Genomic DNA, 12,166 nt, shown 5'->3' on the forward strand with positions numbered 1-12,166 from the left:
CCCAGTAGTACACCAGCCATAACTCTCTGTGGTTTCAATATATGCTCTTTCCTACATCATGGTTGTCTCAATCCCCTAATCCCTCTCTTCCGATGATCTTGTCCTCACACTTGTCTTAGCTACTCACCCAAACGATCATACTCTGGATCTTATCATTACCAATAATTACAACCAATACCTAATCTCAGTTTCATGCTCCCCACTCTGATTACCACCTATCTTTTCAGCTCATTCTCTCTGGTTTGTCAACAACAATAATCCTTCAGACCCACCAGGGCCTACAATCCAAGGATCCTTCCATTGTTTCAATTTTCCTCAGGCCCCTGTTGTCTGTCTCTCCTCCTTACCCAGCTTAAATGCCACAGTCAATCTTTATAAATATGTTCTTGCACACAACCTTAACTCCTGTGCTCTGCTGCTAGTTTGCCATACTCATTTGGTAAAAATTACAACCCTATTTAAATTCAACTTCAGGGCACCTGGGTAGCTCAGTTGGTTAAGCATCTGCCTTCGGCTCAAGTCATGATCCCAGAGTCCTGGGATCGAGCCCCGCATTGGGCTCTCTGCTCAGCGGGGAGTCTGCTTCTCCCTCTCCCTCTGCCCCTTCCCCGGCTCCTGCTCTCTTTCTCTCAAATAAATAAAATCTTAAGGCGGGGGGGAATCAGAGGGGGAGATGAACCATGAGAGACTATGGACTCTAGGAATCAAACTGAGGGTTTTGGGGGGACGGGGAATGGGTGAGCATGGTGATGGGTATTAAGGAGGGCACGTATTGCATGGAGCACTGGATGCACTGATTCACGCAAACAGTGAATCATGGAACACTTAAAAAAAAAAATCTAACTGCACCAGCTGAACATGCCCAGAGAGAATCATATAATCAGGCGAACTGGTCTGTCTTTTAATATATGACCCCAAAACAGTAATGAGCCGACAAGGCAACCTGACAATTTACTCTGTATTGTCTCAAGTCTTTCCACTTTTCTGCTGTACTTGATGATGGTTTTATACCTTCTCATTTTTCCTCAAACCTCTAACATCTCCTCACCTCTCCTCACTCTAAGCTGATAACCTTGATTCCTACTTTGCTGACAAAATGCAAGCAATGGGAAAAGGGCTCCCACAACTCCCAGCACACCTACCTACTTAGCGCATCTGTGCTCATGTCTCCTTCATCCCTCCCGTTATACAGATGAAGGCTCCTCTCCCATCTGAAGTCAACTGCTCCACTCGGGCATCAGAGCTCATTCCTTCTCACCTGCTCAAATGCTCTCCTACCCAGTCTTTCCTCTCCTGCATAATCAACTTTCCTCTTTCTCTGGATCATTTCCACTAACAAACACGCTGTTATTTCTCTCATCTTAAAAAACCAAAAACCAAACCAAATCAAAACAAAAAATAACTCTCTCATCCCCATGTCCCCTGCTCGATACCAACCTATATCTTGCCTTCACTTTATAGTGAACTCCCCAAGAGGTCTATTTTTACTCTCCTGAAGTCCTCTTCTTTCATTTTCTCTTAAATGCATTCCAGTCAATCTTCCTATCTCCACCAGTCCACCAAAAATGCTATCGACAAGGTCTCAAATAATCTTCACTTTAAAGAATCTGATGATCTGTTCTCATCTCCTTTGACTTAACTGCAGCCTTTTTTTTTTTTTTAAGATTTTATTTATTTATTTGACAGAGAGACTCAGCCAGAGAGGGAACACAAGCAGGGCGAGTGGGAGAGAGAGAAGCATGCTTCCCGCGGAGCAGGGAGCCCGATGCGGGGCTCGATCCCAGGACCCCTGGGATCATGACCTGAGCTGAAGGCAGAGGCTCAACAACTGAGTCACCCAGGCGCCCCTATCTGCAGCTTTTGATAGAGCCCATCGCCCTTGACTTCCAGCAACACTTCCTTCACCTGACTTCTAGAACCTCTACTCTTGGATTTCCTCTCATCCTCTGGCTACTCTTTCTTGGTCTCCATTTCAGGTCCTTCCTCTCCTCGCTGACTTCCTATTGTTGGAGTGCCTGGGGCCTCAATCCTTAGACCTGTTCTCTTCTCTACATTCACTCTACTTCTAATTCTCTCATCCAATCTTAGGGTTTTAATTAAATATACTCTTCAAATTATATCTCTATCCCAGACCTCCCTCCTGGACTCTAAACCTATATATTCAATTGCCTATTCAACATCTCCTCCTGGACATTTAATAGGCATCTCCAACATAATACGATAAGCTGAGTTTTGGATCTTTCCCTCCAAATCTGCTTCACCCACAGTCTTCTCCATCTTGCTTAATGGCATTTCCACCCACCAACTGCTCAAGAAAAAACTCTGGTGGGGCACCTGGCTGGCTTGGTTGATACAACATGTGCCTCTTGATCTCAGGGTCGTGAGTTCAAGCCCCATGTCAGGTGTAGAGAGATTGTTTAAATAAGCTTTAAAAAGAAAAGAAAAGAAAAAACTCTGGTGCCACCCTCATCTCTTGCCTGAATTACTGCTATGGCCTGTTAACTGGTCTTCCTGATTCCTCTTTCCCACCTATAAGTCTCTTCACCACACAACAGCCAGAGTGATACCATCAGTCCTTTGCTCGAAACCCTCCAATTCACACAGATTGAAAACCACAGACCTTGCAATTATCTGCGCACATCCTGTCCCCCCTACTTCTTTGACTTCATCTCCTACTGTTCTCATTCCTCTCCAGCCTCACTGACCACCTCCTCCTTCCTCTTGATCCTGTCAGACACATGCCTGCCTTAGGGCCTTTCTTTGCCTTTGCCCCTCTAACTAGACTGCTCTTTCTCCAGATATTGCATAGCTCCCTCCCTCACCTCCTTCAAAGTCTTTGCATAAATGTCATCTTCTCAATGAGGCCTACCCTGACCACCACACAGAATTTGTAACTTTCCTCATCTCTGGCATACTCCATCCCTTTATCTTCTTTTATTTATTTCCCCACAGGACATATCTCCTTCCAATAGCAGTGGCCCTCACTATGTGAATGCTCTATATCCAAATATGTGCTGTAAATACTTGTAAAAATTTCTATCCCAACTGCATTATCTGAACTGCATACCTGTTACACCCAATCTGCATGTGCAGGTAACAGGACAGAGTGCAGGGCAGTCACAGGGTCACAGTGAGCACTGGCATTTTTAAAGCATGGTGCACTACTGTTCTCACCTTTCCCACCCTTCTCCAAAGATTTGCTCTTCATGGGTCCCAGTATTTGCTTCTTCCAGGTGCCTGGGGCACTACCAACTTGAATCCAACTTCAAAATTATCTTTAGTATCTTTACATATCATCTTTAAGCTATGTAACAGTATATCTTCATTTGCAGTATAGAAGCAAAATAATTTATATCTGATACAATATCATTATGTACAACACATAAAAATACACATTAAGGAGTATTAACACATTAAAAATTAGGTTCCTGGTGTTCTATTTATTTAAAGATTTTATTTATTTATTTGAGAGAGAGATAGAAAGCACCCGCTCGAGAGACAGCATGAGCTGAGGGGGGAGGCGGAAGGCAGAGGGAGAGGGAGAAACAGATTCCCTGTTGAGTGAGGAGTCTGATGCGGGGGCTGGATCCCAGGGCCCCGAGATCATGACCTGAACCGAAGGCAGATGCTTAACCAACTGAGTTAATCAGGCGCTCCGGTTCCTAGTGTTTTAAATGCCTCGTTTTAAAATATAAGATTATTGGTGAATGGTCACACAGATATTTAAGAGCGTTATAGTAATATCTGAGGAAATAGGTGGAGATTTCTTGGATGTCTGAGAATTCACTGTTATTTTTCCCATTTAAATAATGGAAGATAGGCTGCTGCCATCCAACATGTTTCCCAGAATGGATTAGATTTCAAGGGAAGTCTGTAGATAATGTTCTTATTTATTATGTTTGTTGTCTCTTTCCTTCTACTACAATGATTCTTAAACTTTTCAGTCGCAGAATCTTTCTACACTCAAAAATTATATACCCAAATAGCTTTTGTTTATGTAGGTACATCTATCAATATTTACCATATTGGGAATTATAACTGAGATATTTAAAAATATGTATTAATTCACTTAAAAATAATAAACCTTTCATGTGTTTACATAAAAACATTTTTTATGAAAATATCTTTTCCAAAACAAAAACAATTTAGTAAGAAGATGCCATGGTTTTTTTAATAACAATTTTATTGGGATATAATTCAAATACTGTACAATTCACCCATTTAAAGTGTACAATTCAATGGCTTTTAGGATATTCAGAGTTGTGCAAACATTACCACAATCAATTCCAGAGCATTTTCATCATCCCAAAAAGAAGCCCCATACTCTTTAGCTGTCACCCTACTAACCATCTCATCCTCCACCCCCCAGCCCTAGGCAACCACTAATTTAATTTCTGACTCTATCAATTTACCTATTGTGGTTATTTCATATAAATGGAATCATACAATACATGGTCTTTTGTGCCTGTCTTTCATTTAGCACAATGTTTTCAAGGTTCATCCATGTTGTGGCATGGATATACTTTATTATTTTTTTTATTGACAAAAAATATCCCATTGTATTGATATACCACCTTTTTCATATCCATTCCTCAGTTAATGGACTTGGTTTGTTTCCAATTTTTGGGTATTATGAATAGATGCTGCAATGAGCATTTATGTGCAAAGTTTTATATGGATGTTTTCATTTCTCTTGGGTACCATCTAGGAGTGGAATTGCTGGGTCATCTGGTACCTCTACGTCACACCTTTTCAGGAACTGCCAATCTGTTTCCAAGGTGGCTGCATCATTTTACATTCTCAACAGCAGTATGAAGGGGAGGGTATACTTTTACATTTCTGCAAATCTCTTTACTGTCTGGCTAATAGAAGACAACTGGATTCCTCTACCTGCTTCTGTATTCAATTTGTTGCAAAATATTGTTTTGATTGAGTATATGAAAAAAATCCAGACTCAAGAAGATACAGAGTTAAAAAAAAAGGAGGAGGCTTTTGTAGCACTGTTATATATTAAAATTAACAGAAAAAGGACAACAGTGGAAAAACTGGGAAATCTGAATAAAGTCTTTAATTTAGTTAATAGTATTGTACCAATGATAATTTCTTAGTTTTGATAAATGTACCATGGCTAAGAAAGATGTTAACATTGGGAAAAGCTGGGCAAAGGGAATACAGGAACTCTATGTACTATCCCTGCATCTCTTCTGCAAATTTAAAATTATTTCAAAATAAGATGTTAAAAACAAAAATTTTATCCATTGGTCTATTTTGTTCTTTGAACGGATCTTTTACCCAGCATGATTTTGTAACATCATACATTGGTCATTTGGAAAACACTGGTTCATGAGTTAGGCAAACCTTTCAAATGTTACACATTTAAAAAAAACTTCTTTTATTAACATATATTATTTGTTTCAGGGGTACAGGTCTGTGATTCATTCTTCATAATTCACAGTGCTCACCATAGCACATACCCTCCCCAATGTCCATCACCCAGCCACCCCATCCCTCCTACCCCCCACCACTCCAGCAACCCTCAGTTTGTTTCCTGGGATTAAGAGTCTCTTATGGTTTGTCTCCCTCTCTGGTTTCATCTTGTTTCATTTTTTCCTCCCTTCCCCTATGATCCTCTGTCTTGTTTCTCAAAATCCTCATATCAGTGAGATCACATGCTACCTGTATTTCGCTTAGCATCCACGTCATTGCAAATGGCAAGATTTCATTTTTTTGATGGCTGCATAATATTCCATTGTGTGTGTGTGTGTGTGTGTGTGTGTGTATGTACATATATATATATGTGTATATATATATGTATGTATGTGTATATATATATTTATATATACCACATCTTCTTTATCCATTCATCTGTTGATGGACATCTAGGCTCTTTCCATAGTTTGGTGATTGTGGACATTGCTGCTATAAACACTGGGGTGCAGGTGCCCCTTCGGATCACTACATTTGTATCTTTGGGGTAAATACCCAGTAGTGCAATTGCTGGGTCGTAGGGTAGCTCTATTTTCAACTTTCTGAGGAACCTCCATACTGTTTTCCAGAATGGCTGCACCAGCTTGCATTCCCACCAACAGTGTAGGAGGGTTCCCCTTTTTCCGCATCCTTGCCAACATCTGTCATTTCCTGACTTGTTAATTTTAGCCATTCTGACTAGTGTGAGGTGGACACATTTTTTATTATACAATTTAAAAAATTATTATCGGGGCGCCTGGGTGGCTCAGATGGTTAAGTGTCTGCCTTCGGCTCAGGTCATGATCCTGGAGTGCTGGGATCGAGTCCCACATCGGGCTCCCTGCTCCTTGGGAGCCTGCTTCTCCCTCTGCCTTTCTCTCTCTCTGCCTCTCTCTCTGTCTGTCTCTCATGAATAAATAAATAAAATCTTAAAAAAAAATTATTATCATTACTATCACCACTGATCTTTTCAGAAAAGTCCTTAAGAATTGGGAAGCTGTGAAGCTTATAGTGACAGACACATTTTCCAAAATTCTAATTTTCACTTGAAAGATCAAATTTTATTTTTCATTGGCCAAAAATATTCTCAGTTGTTTCCCTAGAAGTGATAGGTTCACTTTGCTCATTTTCAAGAAAATATCTTCCAAGTAGCTGCATTTGAATAACCAGTTTGTCTATAAGGCCTTCTTTCACATAAAAATGGTGTTCCATAACAAAAGCAGTTATTATTTATTTATTTATTTATTTGAGAGAGAGAGCATGTGAACATGAGCAGGGGGAGGGGCAGAGGGAGAGGGAGAGAGAATCTTAAGCTGGCTCCATGTCCAGTGCAGAACCTTGGCATGGGGTTCCATCTCACGACCCAAGATCATGACCTGAGCTGAAATCAAGAGCCAGACGATTAAATGACTGAGCCACCCAGGTGCCCCCCAAAAGCAGCTATTTTAATTCACAACTGAATTGCACAACTATTTGTTTAAGACAATAGCCATACTTCACTATGAAGCAGAAGTGCTTAAAGCATGTTTGGGACACCTGGGAGGCTCCGTTGGTTAAGTGTCCAACTCTTGATTTCAGCTTGGGTCATGATCTCAGGGTGATGAGATCGAGCCCTGCATCAGGCTCCACACTCAGTGGGGAGTCTGCTTAAGATTCTCTCTCTCCCTCCCCCTTTGCCCCCCCAACCTTGTCCCCACAAACTCTCTCAAATAAATAAATCTTAAAAAAAGAGTGCTTTATGCATGTTTCCCATTTCTGTTTTATCTGCTCACTGCTGTATCCCCTGTGCCTAGAGCAATGCTTTGCATATAATAGATGCTCAATAAAAATTTATGAAATGAATGAATAAATGAATAGACAAGTCAATGGATAAAAGAATGTGATAACATCTGTAATTACTTCCAGCTGCTTAGAAGTAAAGCAATAAAAAATTCAGGATATTTATAAGTTTTTTGATATAATTTTAAATTTTACAGAATGTTAAATATTTAATCAGGAAATAAAGGAAATTATTTCTTTTGGCAAAGGCATTTGACTGCAGGGATGGCAAAAGCAGTGGGGAACTTTTGAAACCGTACCAACAGTGTTTGCACTGGAAAACAACAGCTCTTAGCAAAGGCAACAATTCCTGAAAACCGGAACCCTGCCCATGACCTAGAAATGGGTGCAAAATCAGGACAGGAAGCAAAGACACTGAAAGTCTCCACTTGCACATCGTTGCCCCATACCTGCATTTTCAAATCAGGGTGCCTGGGAGTGTTTCACAGAACTGGGAGGAATTATGTACAAAGATGAACAGGGAATCAGAATATAAAGTGAGACATGTAGGAATTCATAAGGAGTAATCAAAAGCTTTAAGTTTTGAGGACTAAATTAAGATAATGTATTTATCTCAGAAAGAAAGCTGAGGACCTCAGTGTATGGTACACATACTGTGAGAGGTACAGACAGGGATTTTATTTTATTTTTATTTATTTATTTGAGAGAGAGGGAGAGTGCACACAAGCAGGTGGGAAGGGGCAGAGAGAGAGAGGGACAAGCAGACTCCTTGCTGAGCAGGGAGCCTGATGCGGGACTCTATCCCAGGATCATGACCTGAGCCGAAGGCAGACACTTAACTGACTGAGCCACCCAGGCGCCCCTACACACATGGATTTTAATGAAGCCAATATTAGAACAATAAACTGCTGCATCATAACTGATCTAGCTAATAAAATATGCTGGTTAGTAGGGAGTTACCATATAGTTCACTACTTTTCAACGAGTAAGAACTAACTAAATACACCACTCTTAAGCTGAAGAATCCAATCATTATTTAATGACTCCAGAATCTCAGTAAGCTCTAGGGAGTCATCATTAGGAAGGACTTAACAGTGAAGGAAGGCCTAGTAGTGGAGTTTAATGACTATATATATAAATTACCTCCTTTTTAGTTTCTAGTACCACTTCTGCCACCTGGTAATTAGCTGGCAACAGGTAAATTCCTTAACCTTCCTGTAGTTCAGTTTTCCCTTCTTTCCTAAACTTCGGGAATGCTTAGAGTACGAATGTTTGTGAAATATTTTGGGTCCCTTGAAGATACTGAGTAAGTATAGGGAGTTTAATGGGTGGATTACCCAGAAGTTAAAATATTCCAGTAAATTTTTAATTGCTAAGTCTGAAACAATAATCTATAAATTTCTTCTATCTTATAGAAAACCTCCAAAGTGCTTCTCCAACCCATTGGAGCTTGGACCCAGAAATCCTGGGAATAAGACTGAAACAGGCAGTGGCCACCACAGCAATTTCTGAATCATTTATCAAACATTTTAGCATCATCTGTATCACCTGATCTTCAGACTAATCCTATTAGATATGCAGGGCAGGAAGGACCAAGTTTTAAATCTTCAGACAAAGAAACTAAGGTTTAAAGAAACTGAGTGGTTTAACTAAGAGACAGAACTGGGACTCATTAGTTCTCATGAACTCAGTCATCTTACACTATTGTTTCTTGCTTGCCTGAGGAGGAAGGGAAGGAGGGAAGAGTTAGGCCCCCATCAGTATTTCCAGAGCCCCAACCACAGGCAAAAAGTTATCCAGCTTCCTTGGACCCTGAATAAACAATCTTGCTCAACTCACCTGTAGCTTCACAGCAATGACCACTGAGTTAAGATCTTTGTCCATTTCTTTTAGCATGACGAGTTTCTTCAGGGTCAAGCTGAACAGCCTAGAAAAATTTTGAGAAAGACAAACCAGTCAAACATAAGGAACTTATGAGAAAAGTGATAGATGATGTTGGGGAAACACTGCTTTACCTAAAGAAAGAACATTAGAATGCCAAAATGTGTCCCCCTTTAGTAAAAGAGCACCCTCCTGTTTAATTCTGATACTTGAGAATTGTCAAAAGGTACATTATTCCACGAACCTCTGTGGATCCAATGATCTCAAGCTAAAACTGACACACTTTTCTACTTCCAATATGTGGGAGCAATTTCTGAGGGAGAGGGGTAAGTATACCAAGGGCAGGTATAGATGTTTATTTTGCTTCTCCAGTCCCTCTTCCACTTTACGTCTAATCATACCTGAAACATTTACAGATGTAAATCTGTAGCAACCAGGAGATAATCCACACAAACAAAATAGATACCATTTGCAGAAAATGACTGAAATGGCCACAATTTGGATTTCAGCTGAACTGTGCTTCAGGTATGCAGAAAATCTGCAGTGCCACAATGAGGAAGTTCCCTTACCTCAAAGAGGTAGGACTGTCCCTTGCTCTGGAGTCAGCAACTGTACTCTGACCTTGCCTCACCACAACAGGGCTACTCTGGTCTTCTAGTAGGAGTTGGGAGGGAAACTTTGGATACTGCGTTTCTGCTTCTGGTTTGAGTGGTTCAAGTCCAGAATATTCTCTTCCTTGGAGAGGCTCTGGTGAATGGGAGTCACACAAAGGATGCCGCTCACCAGAGTCATAACACGTCCTCAGAATTAGACTCCATTTTATGCATCCCCTCTCTCCAGTGCTGTAGCTCTCTGGCCCCTGCTTTCTGCCTGTCGTGCTTCTCTCCACTCCTTCCTCATGCTCTAAGCTCCAGGCATACTGAATTTCTTTTAGGTCCTTGGGTGCCACCCCTCTGGGCCTTCTACCAAAGGGCTGAGCACAACAGTATAGTTGCTCAGCAAATATCTGTTAAATAAAATTTTATAATTCCCTAATGCCTCCTCAGCCATTGACTCCCTCATCTGTGCTCCTAAAACACACTCAGATTTGTTAAACTGGAATCACCTGGGTTCATGCTCTTCCAAAATCTCCCCCTCAATGCCTACCCTCAGCATTATGTTTCTCTTTTCCCTTCAGGGTAGAGATGTGCTGACCCAAAAGGAACTCTGGTTCTGCCAACACCAAAGGAGTTATTATATTCCACATAGTTGACTATTAAGAAATGTAACTACATTGTTCAAATGACTTTCAAGCCTTGTCGGAAAGGAAAGGGAACATGACTGGATAGACAAATGGAAGAGACTAGATATGCCACATTTTGTTCCTCACTAAAGGCAGCTAATTATGGATGCTTTTGATGGGTTAGGTTTTTGTTTCTTTCCAAAGCAAACATTTTCTACCTTCAGTCTAATCTGCTGGGCTGAATAAACCCACTGCAAGATATAAAGAGTCACAGGAATAAATCTGGGACATGTGTTTCTTCCCCTTTGCTTGTGATCCTTTTTCACTGTTTTATACATTCCACACATTTAGTGAGCATCTCCTGTGTGCTGGGCACTGGATTAGTTGTTAGAATCACAGAGGATGTGGTCCTTAGCCTCATGGAGATGACACAATCCAGAGGGGAAGAAAAGTAATGACTTCTATAACGTAAACTCCTTGTCCTAAGCTCTTTTATGTCCCATAACGCTCTGGACCATCTTTCCTCTTATATAATATGTAAAAACTGTAGGATAATATGGCAGAATTTTGTCAGGAAGGAATAACACATCACAGACCAATAAATGTTTATTGAACAAATAAATAAACCTTTATGCCACAGCACCTTATGTAAACAAGAAAGCCAAGAATGATTTAATACCTTAGGTAACAAAGCAACAGCAAGACTGGATATGCTTAGTGTTTGCTTAGAAACTAGACACGCCAAACTGATTTCCATTCTATTGGCAATCAGTTCAATAGATCTTTTTATTTGTTTTTAATGGTATGACGCAAAGGATGTGGGGACTTAAATGCATTCTAGTTCTTCAAAGTATAAGAAAAATGTCTATGACTCATTAAGCATCTACCATGTAGCAGTTGCTTGATATATATTGCATTATTTCATGTAAGTCTCACAATAATTCTAAGAGGTGAGTAATATGTCCATTTTACAGATGAGGATACCAGAAGGATTGAGAGACTTGACCAAGATCACACAAAAAGTGGTTGAGCCAAGATGCAAATTTAGGCCTATCTTAGCCCAGAACCCTATTTGAGTTACTACAAGGCACTTTATTAGAAAGTTAGAAGAAATTATTTTAATTACAAGTAAATATTTTCAACATATATTTTAATAACAGAAAAACTCCAAGGAAATAAGATACATTTCTCCTTAAACCCACACTCACACACAGTTGACAGTCCCAGACAGTTCCAAGGATGACTAAGCCTGACTGAGCCTGGCAAATGTTCTGACTGGAGGTGTTGCAATGCATAAGAGGCTGAGGTAGATTGTAATCTTAGGTCTTCTTGTTACCCTATGTTTTATTGGTTGGGTACTTCTTATGCAGTTAAAATACAGAATCCAAGGCCTAAACAGAAGGGTCCTTCCCTGATCACTCCTGTTTTAATAATTCCAAGTGCTGGTGAAGATGTGGCATAACCAGAAGTCCCCTGTGTGGCTGGTAAGAGTGCAAAGTCATACAATCATTCAAGAAAACCGTTTGGTAGTTTATTAGTACACATTAATTATATTCCTATTCCTATGCCTAGCTCTCAAGAGAATCCAAGAACAATGAGTCTGAGATCATGACCTGAGCTGAAGGTAGCTGCCTAACCGACTGAGCCACCCAGGCGCCCCAGGCATGTTTTACATTTTAATAGGATTCTTCTAGCTGTTCTATTAGGACAGAATGAAGGAAAGCAAAGGGGAGAAGGGAAAAGTTGAGTTAGAAGGCAACTATCATAGTGCAAGCAAGAGACGACTAATGGCTTATAGGGTGGTAACAGCACGGCAGC

General features: G+C 40.5%; 1 protein-coding gene across 1 annotated transcript in view; it reads right to left on the bottom strand.

Moving 5' to 3' along the window:
* PACS1 (phosphofurin acidic cluster sorting protein 1) overlaps positions 1–12,166 on the bottom strand; it is a 143,579-nt gene that overhangs the window by 33,175 nt on the left and 98,238 nt on the right. Inside the window, exon 2 of the mRNA XM_028117843.2 lies at positions 9,085–9,172. Coding sequence (XP_027973644.1) covers positions 9,085–9,172 — 88 coding nt within the window. The remainder of the gene's footprint in view (positions 1–9,084; positions 9,173–12,166) is intronic.

This window comes from Eumetopias jubatus, unplaced genomic scaffold (genome assembly GCF_037043125.1).
Source record: "Eumetopias jubatus isolate StellerSeaLion01/CBP00866 unplaced genomic scaffold, mEumJub1_p1.0 scaffold_13, whole genome shotgun sequence".
In the NCBI taxonomy this organism is placed as follows: domain Eukaryota; kingdom Metazoa; phylum Chordata; class Mammalia; order Carnivora; family Otariidae; genus Eumetopias; species Eumetopias jubatus.